At 35.7% G+C, this 15804-nt stretch overlaps 1 protein-coding gene across 2 annotated transcripts in view; it reads left to right on the top strand.

Moving 5' to 3' along the window:
* The window catches only part of LOC150075172 (polyamine-transporting ATPase 13A3-like), a 409674-nt gene that overhangs the window by 357907 nt on the left and 35963 nt on the right, over window positions 1-15804 (top strand). For both annotated transcript variants that reach the window (XM_090388296.1, XM_090388295.1), the window contains 2 exons: window positions 4783-4855; window positions 10391-10541. In XM_090388296.1, coding sequence (XP_090244422.1) covers window positions 4783-4855; window positions 10391-10541 — 224 coding nt within the window. The remainder of the gene's footprint in view (window positions 1-4782; window positions 4856-10390; window positions 10542-15804) is intronic.

The raw sequence follows: 15804 nt of genomic DNA, 5'->3' as shown, positions 1-15804 counted from the left end.
TAGAAAAAATGGAAAAATCTTTAAATCTGTGGATAGAAGACCGAACTCAAAATAAAATTCCGTTAAGTTCCCTCATCATTCGTGAAAAGGCAAAACTCCTTTATCAACACTTTAGCGAAACTGGTTATAGCACTGGCGGGATAAGTTTTTTTGCTAGCAAAGGCGCTGGTTTGAAAGATTTGTTTGAAATTTCTAATAAATATTACATTTAATATTAAAGCGTTTCTTATTTTCATTTCGATGCCATATGCTTGCATTTCACTATGTACTGTCTATGTACATAGTCATATTACAAAGGTACATATAATACATACATAGACAAAATTTTAGACTAGTTTTTCTTATATATTTCATACTTTGGAACGGAACCCCTTTATTACTATGGGAGCCATAACTCAGTATTTGCGTTTTCGGTAATCACGGCATTTCTCAGGAACGTAACCCCCGCGAATAGCCGGGGTTTACTGTAATATGAGGTATAGTGGTGTAGTTCTAATTTAGTTCTTAGTTCTTTTGATCAAAATAAGGGCCTTGGTCTAGAGCTGTAAACTACATGGCTCAGAGCAGTGATGATTTCCCCCTGAGCCAAGGGCAGCAGGAAGGGGGTTAAATAGCCATAAGCAAATTCTCTTATGAATTAAGAGCTTATTGCATGTTTAGTGCCCACTCATTTGGATAGGTCTGGGATCAAGTTTCATTGACAATTGGAGGAATTCTAAAATTCTCTTCACTCAAAGTTGAAGTAAGAGTGATGTCTTTGAGGCTATGATTGGCATCATGGTGAGTTCTAATATTCCTTACATTTTTAAACTTCAGATGTAAAATGTTATCAGGCCAGGTACTAGATAGTCCATGGCTGAGCATATTTTAAATTTCTAGGAGGCATCCAGATCAGGTAATATATATTCACTAATCCTAGCTAGCAGTTGGAGTTTGACTAGTGTGTATGTGGAAGGCATGGTTATGTAAAGGAGTGTTCTTGCTGTATGTACACCATATTCAAAAATTTGTACAATATAGTCTCTCCCTATTTTTATTTTATCTGCTGAATTGAATGTATCATGAATAGACAAACTAATAGAACAAACATTTGCAAAAAGATCTAAACATCCCAAAAACTTCCTCATTAATTTCAGAACAGAAAAAATATATATATGATTTCTCTTTCAATCTTAATGACATCCATTTTCATCTACACTCTGATAAGCCCCCCTTGATTTTTCTGAGAGAATCCCAATTATCAATTGCCTCATCCACTACTCATGTCAGTTTCCTTAATTATTCATTCTGATTGCTATTACTTCAGAGGTTGTGCTTGTGCATAAGTATGTCCTGATATTCCTTGTCAGAGACTTCCTAATTTGGAATCTCTTTCTGATCTCTATAATTCTCTCACCTTCACTAATCACATGAAAATGTTTGATTTTCTTTGAAACTCATATCTCTCTCTGCCGACCGGGCTAGCCAGGTGAGTAAGGTGCCTGCCTGGCAACCCAAAGGTTGCGGGTTCGAATCCCGCCTCGGGCTTGGATCAAAGTACTGCAAAAACCTTGGGAGGTGCACTATGGCCACAGAAGCCGATGCACCAACAACTACCAAAAAAAAAAAAAATCTCTCTATCTCTCTCTCTCTCTCTCTCTCTCTCTCTCTCTCCATTCTAAATTTTTTAATGGTGAAGTATAATTTTCTTTTATTTTGATGTTCACAACTACAGCTTGCTTCACTTTTCTAGTTAAACAGACCCAGCTGGTCAAGATGGTGAGACATTTGCAAATACTAATGACACAGCTTCTTCATTACCTACCAGAATACCAGACAATCCTAATCACACACCTAACAGTCTTGATCTTTTTATCATTACCAACCCTTCAAAGTACACAGTCAGTATTAGTGGTCCTCTGTGTACCCCAGATCTTAACTTGGTGATGGTCTCTTCTTCAATGGAGCCTCTCCCTTATGGTGTTTCTTGTCCTCATTGTTTGCATTACAGGAATGTGAAATAGGATAATTTTTCTGATATTGTAAGATTTCATCCTTATTGTAAGGATGAAATCCATTGTAAAATTGTGTCCTTTATATAAACTTTGGTTTTCCAGTAAATGTGCTAAGAGTGTTCAGAATATGAAGTTAGCATATTGCAAATGGCTTATATCCAAATCTCCAGCTTAATTTTCTGCCTAAATTAAAGCTCACAATAATCGTTGCACAGTTATTAATCAATCCAAACTCAATTTTGATCAGACTAAGAGTAGAAAACTTACTTCTTGTCTAAATGGTAGTCATGCATTCTGGTACCTTGACAAAGATATTGGTCACAACTTCTGGCCATCAATACTCCTACCTCTGCTACAACCTGATGATTCTATTGCATCCTCAGCTAAACATAAAAGCTAACTTACTAGTATCCCACTTTTCTTTCAACTCTTGTACTAACAGTTTTGGTAAACCATCTCCTACCATACCCTCCACTCAGTATCTCCCACGTTTTCTGATAGAAGGAAGTTAGAATTTTCTGAATAATTTTGAAGCCAAGAAAGCTCCTGATCTTGATGGAATTTCTCTACTTGTTCTCCACACCTGTGCCCCTGAGCTTGCTCTTGTTAAATGTCACCTTTTTACACTTTCATATTCAACTGGTGTTTTTTCCTTCTGCTTGGAAATTTGTTCATATGCAGCCACTTTCTAAAAAGGGTGACAAATCCCTGTTGTCCAGTTATTGTCTCCCATTGCACTTACCGCCATAGTAATTAAGAAATCCATCAACCACAAACTCAGCTATCCGAAAACTTTATGGCCTCATGGTCCACTGACGAGATGAGGCATAATGGTCAGTCTTTTCTATTCAATTCAATATTGTGGTATGTTCTACTTTTTATTTTTATTTATTTTTGTGTTGTTGGCTGGTTACATTTACATATAGTGATATTTCATGCAATTCGGAAACTGGTGCTTAGTAAAGGGGTGGTGCCCCTAAATTTTCCTTTAATTTGGACTCTATTTTCTAAATTATTTAATAATGTTTCTCCAACAGTACTCTGTTGTTAATTTTGCATGTTAAATTCTTCTTTGCTCTACTAGTTTGCCACGCTTCTGGCATACTTTCATTTCTTTTTATTGAAACATAAAATTACAGTTATATATATTGCTAAAGACAAGAACAATAAAGTTCAATCCTTCCTATTTCAGTAATATTGTTAAAGATAAGAGAAATTCTCAAACCTTACTATAGGAATGCTCTTCAACCAATATAGGCATTCTAAACTTTTTTGTCTTCTCTTGATCACCCTAAGGTGATGTTGAGAAAAAGGTACACTCCGTGCCTTTTTCTCAACTTTCAATTTCAAAAAGGTTTGAAATTGAAAGTGGCAAGGCTTATTGGGTAGAATTTTTTCTGAGCATGGCCTGCTGCATGTTAATAAAATAAACTGTTTTTATAGAGGCGAGATAACTCTAATAGAAATGGTATATGAATATTTGCTGAAATCATTCAAGGGTGTTAGATTCAGAAAACTGCAAGTTTGGAAGGGGATGAGATACACATAGACTGGTTGTTTAATGGCAGCTATAAGCAGAGAAAATTAATTCTTACATTGCTTGTATTGGGGCATGCAGTAACTCGAAAAGTAGAGGGAGTGAATACAAGGGACATGCATGCATGTCCCTTGTATTCGCTGCAGGAGTCCTCGTGTGACATGCACTTGCATTATACATTAATGCTAGGAGCATTGCAAATAAATTTCATGAATTTGAAGTATTAGTTAGGTTACCTATTGTAGGAATATTGGAAACATGATGCTACTCTGATAGAAGAGTGTAGAACATGGGTATGGTGAATACAATGCATATAGAAGAACAAAATTCAAATTATTATTTAAAGGCACTAGAACTTGTTGCTCAAATCCATCCATAGTGTTAAAAGGCTGAATTTCACATTGGACAGCTTAAAGTTCACTGAAGAAATGAAAGATGAAATCACAGCTACTGTACAGGGCAAATTGCTGTGGGAAACCCTTCTCCCTCCACTTGCTACAACTTAGAAGAATAATGGATAGGAATTTGTTCTCAACATGAATTGATCCCAGACCTCTCCAAGCAAGTGGCAGACATCAATGGATGTGGCATAATTATTAGGAAACAAAAATGAAACAGAGTGGGCCAGCAAATCAGAATATCTTGTTATTTAGGATTTTAATTTTCTGGATTTTGATTTGAACTTGTCAGTTGGTTGCTCACTCAGCAGTTGCCAGATGACTGTTTTTTATATATATTAAGAATCTTCAAATAAAGGAACCATTAGATGATTAAACTGAAATTAAACACTTTTTTACCACGTGTATATTTCTGAAATTATAACAAGTTTTGCTTGCAGGGAACCACTGTTATTTGATATATCATATAATACCCATATTTTAGTCTTTTGTGGGTATAGTGTCATCGTATGAGTCCCCCCCCCTCCCCCAACTGATAAATATACAACTGAAGTTAATATCTGAAATCTCTCATTGAGTTAGATTTTTTTGCTAGTTTCCATAATATTTATAGTATGAGAATGTATTTAATTTGTAATTAAATGTGTATTAAAATTTTTTAATACACATTTAATATGTATACATTCATATGTATTTATTCAATTTATAGTATTGTTTTGTAATAGTGTCTTGTATGATAAGCTTGGCTAATTAATTATTAACAACAGAATATTAAATTGTCAAAACAGTTTTATTACTGCTTTAAATTTTTTAGCTTGTTTATAAAAGATCTTCAAATTTTTTCCTCCTTTAGGATGGCCAGAAACCCTCAGATGGTGCATATGTTCTGATCGATATAATTTTAAATCTCTTACCTCCTATACTGTGTAAGTGCATTATCTGTGGAATTTCTATATTTCTATTTATATTATGTGCTGAATTACTCTGTGGAAAATTACATTTCCCACAGAGATGGTATACAAACAAACTCAGTTTGTATACCATCTCGACTTCAGTAAGTTATTCCACTTTAGTTTAACCTTTCTATTTGCTGTCCGCCTCTGTCGGGTCAGCCATGAAATATACATATGCTTTACCTTTTAGGCCTAACTTCCAATACCGATAATTTCAAATGGGCTTTACCACGTCTATACCACATGCTGCACATATTTCATGAGAGGTGTTACTTCTTGCTGTCTTTCCTTTGGTTTTGGTGGCTGACCCTTGAAAAAGGTGTTGAAATCACAGGATTTTCAGCATTAAGTACTTCTTTTTACCTCTCTTATACCTTCCATAGTTACAATTCCTGTTCTGTTAGTCCATTTCCTATTCTATTCTATTCCTCTCAACCTACAAATATATATATCCAGTTTATTTTTATCTTTCTGCTATTTCTTTTGGTTTTAATTTTTTTATTTATTTATTTATTTATTTTTTTTTTTTGTATACTGCTCAATTTTAGTGATATTTTCAAGAGTCAACCACCAGAACTGAAAGGAAAGACATCAATATGCAAGCAGACTCTCTGTTTCTGTAGTAAAATATAATGAATAAATAATCGTGATAATGAATAAACAATTATTCATTATAATTATTTATAATGAAGTGCCACTACCAAGCATTTCAAAAAGTGGAGCTCATCTTGGCTGCTGAGTGTACAATGCTGAATTTATTGGGTGGTAGGTGATGTGTGTTTTCATGTCATGCATTGATTCTTGGTGGTGCACTGAAGTCTTAATAATAGTGATAGACCAGAAAGAGTTCTCAAGGTTATTTTTACATTTTCAAAATTTGTTCTTTACAGTCAACTTTCTGATTATTGTTCAGCATTTGAGAAACCCATTGCACAGACACTTTTCTCAGGTTCATGTTATTGATCATTATACTGTAATATATGCATTGTTTCTAGATCAGAAAATTCACCATTATGTTTAATGGTCTACTGATCTTTTCATTGGCATTTTTACAAAGCATTGGTTAGGCCACATGAATACTGCATAAAAAGTTTGGAAACCTGATTTTAGAAGGATGTAGATTGGGGGACTAAAAGGGAGGGTATTTGTACTAACAAAGACTTGGGGGACTTCTTTCATCATCTAAAACCTAAGCATCTGCATAGTGACTTAATTGAAGTATTTAAATCTTTAAAAGGGTTGAGTATTATACAAAAGTCTGATGGCATCTTTACTGTTTCTCAGATGACATATATGAGGGAACATAAATTTAAATTGAAAAAGGATGGTTGTAGATAGATGTGTAAATTTGCCTTCAGTCATTGTTGGAATTAAACTTACACCTGGTGTTATGGAAATGGGTAGGTTGAATAAATTGCCATATAAGCTTACATTTTTCCACGGTAATACAATTTCTGAATAGACAGATGTTGATTGGTGACTTGAATGGCAGTTAGCTTCATATACTACAGGTATATTTACATACCACTTCTCAACAGTAAAATATGACAGAATAGAGTGGTGATACTGCCATGTTGTAGGCAACCTCTTCAAATGCAAATATTTGATAATGTGGCAAGGTTTGGATTTAATATTGATAAAGGCCAAAAAATGAAAGGAAGCCAGGCTTTCACTACACCAGCAAAAATAAAAATAAAAACTTGTCTGTTACCTCTATCTGTTATCATGCTCTTCCTGCTACTAGAAGGATCCACTCTACCTGCTCCTTAAATATCACTGGGCTATCAACCTAACTCCCCCCCCCATCCAGGAAAAGGTTTAGTCCAGTGGTTAAAACATTCTGGCCGAACAAAACCTTACCAAACTTCCTCCATGGAAAGGTCTGGGTTTGAATCCCATTGTTGACTGGAAGAATTCTTAAGTCGTCATCACCCCCCCCTCTTCATTTTGGACTGTAGTTAGCCATTCTTAGGTAAAGGGAGTCAGGTTCTCCCATAAGTTATTCAGAATTTTTCAGTCCACACAATAGGCAAATGTATACACTTGCAAAGATAAAAAGCTCAGTATGGCCTTGGATGTTAGTGCACTATATAAATAATGACAATAACTTGAGATTGTGTATTAGTTTTCCCAAATAGTCTGTATTTATTTCTCCTGATATTTGTGTTTCATTTAATGGAAAATTCAGCCAGTGTTCTTCGCTCCAGGTCCCGATGGTATTTCTCCACTTGTTCTCAAAACATGTGCCGGTGAACTTACTCCTGTTTTGTGTCGTCTTGTTTCACTTTCTTATTCCAAAGGTGTTTTTCCTTCTGCTTGGAAATTTGCTCATATCCAGCCAGTTGCTAAAAAGGGTGACAAATCCCTCCCACCCAATTATCGTCCCATTGCAATTACTTCTACTCTTTCTAAAGTAATGGAGAAATCAATTGACCACCATCTCTTAAACTACCTAGAAACCTTCCGTCTGATCAACGATCGTCAGTGTCGATCCACTGGTGATATTCTGGCTTATGTTACCCATTTATGGACTAATTCAATGGAAAAAAGGTTCGGTGAAACACAGGTAGTTGCTCTTGACATCTCAAAGGCTTTTGATTGTGTTTGGCATAAAGGTCTTCTAAACAAGCTTCCATCTTATGGTTTGCCAACTGTTTTTAGGAATTGGTTATCCAGTTTTCTCTCTGATCACTCACTGAGGGTGATGGTAGATGGCTCTCTGTCTTCTAACTTCTCCACTAATGCCGGTGTCCCCCAAGGTTCAGTTATTTCTCCCACTCTTTTCCCTCTTGTGTATTAATGATCTTCTTCCATTGACTGGAAATCCTATCCATAGTTTTGCCGATGATAGCACATTGCATTCTACTTTCCATTTTGAGAAACCTTGCCCTGCTCAATCAGCTTCAACTTCTCGAAAATCTGTTACCAATTCCTTAAATTCCGATCTTCAGGTAATTCTCCAGTGGGGAAAAGACAACTTAGTTGATTTCAACCCTTCTAAAACTCAGCCTTGTCTTATATCGCTCAAAAAGGATTCTTCTGCTCCTATGCTTATCTTTAGTGACACTCCGATTTCTAGGCAAAATGATATATCTCTTTTGGGGATTACCCTGACTTTTAATCTCTCTTGGTACAAGCCCATTACAAATATTGCTTCCTCTGCATCTAAAAAACTTGGTTTTCTCTTTCGCTCTCGGTGTTACTTTTCTTGCAAACAGCTGCTCACTCTGTATAAATGGCAAATCCGCCCTGCCATGGAATATTGTTCCCACATCTGGGGTGGTGCCCCCAAAACCTCTCTCAGGCTTCTTAATTCCATTCTGAAGAGGGCAGTTAGGTTAATTAATGATTCATCTCTAACAAAGTCTCTGCTGCATGCCTCTTCTACAGATACTTCCATGGGCACTGTTCTTCAGAATTGGCTTCTATAATTCCCGCTCTCTCTTTCAAAACAGTCCGACTGCATCTTCCTCGTTTATTCATTCAACTGCCGTTTTCTGGAACAACCTTGATACACATAAACAAAGCTGCGCGCGTGTAGCAACTGAATAAACAACACCATAAAGGCAGAGATACACTATTAACACTTCACATTTTACTAAAGCACATTTCTAGGGGTTACTACCATAAAACAATAAAAACAATTTCCAGTTGCCTTTCTGCTAATGGAATCTGTTATAAACTGGTAAACTCGATCTAATTGCATTTGCGATTATACCGATTGCTAGAATTGTGTTGGTTTTTACATTATTATGGTGAAATGTGTTTCCCCTTCACTAATATAAAAAACAAATACATTTTCAGAATCTTCTCTTCATTCCTATCGTGTTGCGTTCAGTTTGGGGTGATTCTTCGTTCGACTGCCATTTCCTGTAAAAACAAAGGGGAATCGTTCATAAGCGAATTTGGTTCGTGTTATATAAGATATCGTTCCCCTGTTTATAAATTGTGTATGATCGAATTCGTGTAGTGCAAAGACGTGTTATACGAGGACTGACTGTATCTTCTTTCGTCTTCTCAACCTCCAACCCAAGCACGGTACTAAGTACTATAGGTTCTAATACCTCTTGTGTTTGGGATTTACATAAAAAAAAAAAAATTTTTTTTTGCTTCTCAATACTCCGTCTTATGCATAGCAATCAGATCCCCCCCCCCCCCGCAACCTGCCTAATTTCCCAGTGCTATATTTGTGGTTTCTCATATGGATTGTCCCTTTGCTGTTTTCAATAGACAAATCACACATTTTTGGACACTTTCAAAAAGCTAAATATCTTTCTCTAGATACTGACTGTATAGCAGAACAATAACCTCTTCTCTCTTGATGAAAAGGTATGGTAAACCATTGATAAGACAGTGTACCTTCCTGGCCACCTGCTTAACCCTTTTCAGGAGTACTTACACTGAGCTATGATTTTCATTTTCATGTGAGGCCTAGGAGTACATACATAGATCTACGTTTTGATGGTTGCTTCAAACAGTAGGTCTATATGCAGAAATTCTGAATCTGCATGATAATTTATGCAGATTCAGAATTTGATAAAAATTGAATTGAATAATACAGCAAAACCTTGATTTAATGTAGGATAATACTTCTGCTAAATCCAATTGTCCATCAAACTCAAATACCTATAGTCTCCAGAGTTGCCAGAATGTTATGAAAAAGCACTGTACTATAAAATAAAAACATTACATTTAATATTATATTTTAAACATATTGTTTATACTATATTTAACTAAATAAATTGTATTAAATGCTATATTTTACTAAACTTATTGCTGGAATTTTGTTGTGTTGTATAATGGGAATGGAAAATATAAAGCTCATTCAAGGCATGATGAACTCTCAGTTACCTCTCTAGAGGTTCGGATGTTGTTTGGCAGGCTGATGAAGGGTGACAGTGTGGAAAATCCTGACTTCTTTATATATTAACTAATGGCAAATGCCATCAGACCAAGGAAATTATGTTCCTGGGTCCAGATATGTGGAGAGCCAGCTTGGCCCTGGGGTAAACAGCCACACCAGGCTGACTCACCTTTCCTCTTTGGGAGAACCTTGATTTTTGGCACCTTAAGCAAAGTGTGGGGCTGAGGCAGCTGACCACAACATGCACCAGATACATGTCCAGAACCTATACTGTCTGTTGTTTCTGAAGTGTGTCATTAAAGCAAGGGTTCAGTCATATCAAATATGACTAAACCTTTGTCATATTTTATCATCTTAAAAGCCATAGAGGATATTATTGCATAAAAGATTTGATTTTTTTTTATAATTTTACTCTAGTGTTGGGCATTATCTAAAGAGGTGCAGTTAAAATGCTCTGAAACACTTCCTTGTTGCTAGTGTCACATCTGTCTTAAACTATACAAATGATTTTATTTAGCTGTGATAATGTATTGCAATTATCTTATAACCTTAATGAGATTATTACATATTTTGTATTCTGTGTTGAAAAAGATGTTTATTTTTATTGTTTATTTTTAAATAAAAGACTTATTTTTATTGGCTAGTTGGTAGAACTGCTGCATATCCAGTGTTGGTAAAGCGCCCACCTATTCGCAGTATTCTAAGCTTCCTACCTCAGCTGTCTATGTTTTCCTTCATTGTGTTGCAGATTGCTGTGTGCATTTTGGCTCGTTATTATTGTGTTATACAACCATGGTAAAATACATTTTCATTATATTAATATTTTATTTAATATTTAAATTTAATATTTTTTTAAAATATGAAGGTGAGTTAAATAAAAACAGTTGTATTTGCTTATTGATTAGATATAAATATATTTATTATTTCTCAATGTAATGTCACTAGGTGCCCATTCCAGCTATCCTAAAATGACTGTTATTTGGCACTTCTTGGTTAAATTATCCACATTATAGGATAGCCTCCTACAATGATTGTACCATCATCCATCTGGAATTAACCTTCTGCCAGATCAATTTTCAGTTTCTCAAAAACATGGAAGTCACAGGAGCCATCTGGGTTGTATGATGGATGATTGTGTACTTTCCCCCAGAGTTGTGTATCTTACTATAATGCAGCAACTCTGCTGTGTATATGACTCTGCATTATCTTCTAACAAAGTGATGCCTTTGGTCACTTTGTTATGATCACTTCGTCTTGATCTGCCACAAATCACCTTGGTGGATGTTTGAGTAACAAGCCAATGTGACTGTCATCTGCAAGCAAAAGAAGAACAGCATTTCAGAAATACTTAATTCTTTTTAGTTGGGTTAATAATAGATCATATAACTGCATTGCTGCTGTCTAGTTCTAGTGCCCATACCTTGTCCTGTTTGTGGTCACATTGCAGTCCAGGAATATATTCCTACAATTTTATAATACACCAGGCACTTAAGGCCTAATCCCATTTATGATTGTTGATGGGGCATATAGGTATTCACTTTGTGTGGATCTTCTTGCAATGCATCTGTCATGGATAATGATGACAGACCTATGGATGATGTGCAGATACATGATTGTATCATCAATAATTGATGATGATACAATCATGTATCTGAGCATCATCCATAGAACAATTATTGTTCTGCACTAGTCTGCTGCAAAAAAAAATTGTTTTCTGTGTTTGATATGTGGGGAACTCAGGGGAAAGAATCATCCTTTCTATATGTCTTTTTCATTCTCCACTATCTTGGGTGTGGATCTAATTGATGTCTTATTCTGGAATTACTGCCATCCATATGTAGTAGTGTTTCTTCAGTTGCCACTTCTCAGCCCATCTACCTAATTTTTCTAGCTCTTGTTGGTGTAGCATACCCTGATTACTGCCAACCTTTGTATCATCTGCAAACTTAGGCATTAAGCCTGATATGCCATCATCAATATCATTAATAAATATTGAAAACAACAGTGGTCTGGCACTGAATCCTGGGTAACCCCACTAATAATAGCAGTTCAAAGAAATCAGTGCCCATTGATAACCACACTTTGTCTCCTGCCCAACCATCCTTTTATCCATAGTAGTTTCATAATACATCAGGCACTGCCTAACTGAAATCTAAATATAATATCAGAATTGTTTGTTTCCATTTCCTTTGTTATTGCATCATAATAACTATCAAATTGGTCAGATAGGATCCTACACCAATGCTGTGATTTCTACATAATTCCATTCCTGTCAAGATAATCCTGCAATACTTCTTTAACTACTGACTATTTTCCATGGAATAGAAATCAAGCTTACAGGTCTATAATTGCTGATGTCACCCTTTGATCCCCTTTGTAAATAGGAGATACATTTGCCCCCTCCAATATGTAGGAACCTCCTCTTAACACTTTGTACTCACCATATTCAAATTCTGCATTTGTTGATTTAACCAGTGCTTCAAATGCATCAAATTTGTTTGCTGTCCTTCTATCATTAGGGTACATGCACCTGTTTTTGCTTTTAGTAACCCTAATACATCCCACGTATTTGCTTGTTCCGTGCAGGCCTTGTAATATCTGATTCTTTAATTTTCAGGATGCTGTGTGCTCCAATGAAAGAAAAACTTTCACCTCTGCTTGTAGCTGCTGTTAATCTATTAGTCTGTTATTCCTCTTTGTATTCCATAGGAGTGTAATTACTATTAGAAGTGTTTTTACTAAGGCTATAAGCTAAGTTAATATTAGCATTAGCAATGACCACATGGTGCAAGGAAGCCTATGGCTTACACCAAGCCATGAAGCCTATGGCTGCACCAGCACAAAAAAAAAAAAAAAAATAATAATAATAATAATAAATAAAATAATAAGAAGAAAATTAAAAATAAATAATAACAGAAAAGGCAATAGATAACCTGTGTGTTTCCCTCCTCCTGTAGGTAACTATCCAGCTGATCTTTGAATTTCCCCAAACTGTCAGCCTCTACTTATTCCAGTAATTATGAACATAACTGTGTAAAAAAGAATCTTCCAAGTCCGGTTTAACCATACTCTGTCCCAAAAATATGTTCAATATGAGGGAGTTTCCCAAGGCCCGGTGCAGCTCTGTTTACAATCAAAATTAATCTCATCACACAAGACATTTCTGAAACTTGAAAGGTGCTATAAATAAAATAGAAACATGGCCACCTTATAACGTATATCAGTACAGAAGACGGCAACAATACACTTTTGTGGAAAACACAGGATGCACCCCGATCCTGAATTACAAATAGGTAGTCAAGTATGAATGATAAACTAAATTTATTCGAGCACAAAAAATACCTGTGTAATGTCAGTTCAAAGAAACTGAATAATCTAAGAACAATATCTTCCATAAAATGGGCAGCATATTGCTTTTCACTTCTTCACATATACTGAGCCATGATAAGATCTAGGTTGGACTATGGAGCTGAACTTATTAAACCACCCATTGCTTGCCATGAACTTGGCTTGGGGTTTGCCGTACTTATCCTTAATATCTTTATAAATACTTGTTGCTTTTGATTGAATGGTCATTAGACTCAGGGGCACTCGCTTCTGAATCTGATTTTCCTTCCATATTATTAACAGTTGTTCCATCTTTGATATAGCACCTGAATGCTATTTTGTGATCACTGTTGATCTTAAAAGTTTCTGAAAAATTTTTTTTTTTATATGATTGAAGATTTCAGTGAAGGGGAACACATTTCGCCATAATAGCATAAAAACCCACACAATTGCAGTTATCGGTATTATCATAAATGCAATAAGATCTAGTTTACTACCCATTTATAATGAGATGCACTAACAGAAAAGCTCAATAAACCGGAAAGTGCAAATTGTTTTTATTGTTTTTTGATCGTGACCTCCAGAAACATGCTTTAGAAAAATATCACAAAGGCATTCAAAATTGATTCTTATATTGGGAACATATGATAACAATGAAAGTGTAGTGCAAATAAATTTCCATTGTAAACTTTTATCCCTTTTAGAGAGAGAAATAGTTTAGTAATATAGTGAAATTTTCAACTTCCAAGGACTTGGAACTAATTACAAAAAAAAAAAAAAAAAACAACAATGTGTTATTGGGTTCAAATTACAATATTTTCATGATTCCTACGGGATGCAGAATACGGTTCCATGAATTTTTTAAGTTTGCACCAGCCAGGAAAAACTTACGTAAAGTCAAATTTCCATAAGACGAGTATTACGTAAGTCAGGGAGTTCCTGAATATACAGAGTGTCTCAAAAATACACGTCATAACTTCAGGAATGAGTTCCTCATATGTAGACAATAAAAAAAATTTTTATATCAACATAGTTCTGGAAATGCTTGGTTCAAGAGTTATTAACTGTAATGTCTTATCTCCCACAGGGGATTTCCTTCATCACAAGGTACTGACAGAATCTGGTGGTTTTCCATTCCGACCATGTACTCAAATCAGAAGCAAGCGGATATGCACTTTATATACGGTTTGGAGAACGGCAATGCTCTGGAGGCTCGTCGTTTGTACCATGAAAGGTTCCCAGAATGAAGATGTCCAGACAGGAAAACGTTTGAAGGTATCCATCGCCGCCTTTGTGAACATGGGACCTTTACACCTCGTGCTGCTGACAGAGGATGACCAAGATCTACGGCTCCTGAAGTAGAGGAGGAGATTTTGGATGTTGTGCATGCCATGACTGAAACCCACTAGATTTCTTCTTGTGGGGCCATTTAAAGTCATTGGTGTATTCGACTCCGGTAGCTGATGTGGAAACTCTCCGCAATCGAAATGTGGTAGGTTGTGAGACAATATAAAACATGCCAGGAATTTGGCATCATATTCGCGAGTCCATGAGACATCGATGTGAGGCCTGTATTCAGGCAGAAGGTGGACATTTTGAACAATTACTATAAGGTGATGTGAACAGTTAAGTGTCATAGACAGACCTTCAAAACTCAGAAACCAAGCATTTCCGGAACTATGTTGATATAAAATATTTTTGTCTACACGAGGAACTCATTCCTGAAGTTATGCCGTGTATTTTTGAGACACCCTGTGTGTGTGTATATATACATATTATACAGCTGAACTGTTTGCCATATTGCTAGCTTTAAAGCACATTGATACATATCACCTTGCAAACAGCGTAATTTTTCATTTTCACAGATTTTGTGCTATACATATCTTTCAGCAAGAGGATCACTCCTCTCACCCACCCATAAGAAAAAATTTCTCCTATTTATGTTGTCTTAGCGATAAACCGAAACTAGTTAGATTTTGCTGGATTCCAGGACATTCAGGAATTTCTGGAAATGAGTGGGCTGACCAGGCAAAATAAACCCATCAAATCCTTTTCTAATAAACCACCAGGTAACATATAATGAATGCATCCCTGTAATTAGACAAGCCAGAAAAACAATGGATTAAAATAGCGAAAAACCAAACAACAAATTATATCAAATAAAACAAAAACCCAAACAATAGAAAACGTGCTTTTTCTCAAAAAGACATGGAGAAGTCATCCTTGCTGGGTTATATATTGAGCAGACATACCTGACACATGCTTTTCTCTTGAGAAAAGATGATCCTCCCCAATGTAACAGATGCCATTCTCAACTGATAGTAAGGCATGTTTCATAGAATGACCACTTTATCATAATGCTTGACAAACAGTTTGACAATCACATGTACTCTCACAAGACCCTAACTCTGCAAAATATTTTGGAGATAATTCAAACATTAATGACATTTTTACTTTCCTTAAATTAAGTGAATCTCACAAGTCAAATCTAACATAAACATGAATGTGCTGATAGCAAAATAACAGGTGCATTACGGCCAAATTAGCTTTTGCACAAAAAAATCCCTAAACATCAACAGCATAACTGTGTAGCTTATATATGTGTAGTCCTCCTATGAATTACGGCTTTATAGAATGTGCTACTTGGTCAATGTTTGCATAACTGTCTGAAATGGGATATGATACAGTCTAAGGGAGATGCAAAGAATCTGAATTTCATGTTCTAATGGGC

The sequence above is a fragment of the Mastigoproctus giganteus genome, chromosome 14, assembly GCF_048544385.1.
Source record: "Mastigoproctus giganteus isolate SK-2022 chromosome 14, ASM4854438v1, whole genome shotgun sequence".
In the NCBI taxonomy this organism is placed as follows: Eukaryota; Metazoa; Arthropoda; class Arachnida; order Uropygi; family Thelyphonidae; genus Mastigoproctus; species Mastigoproctus giganteus.
This window is presented reverse-complemented; position numbering and strand designations above follow the sequence as displayed.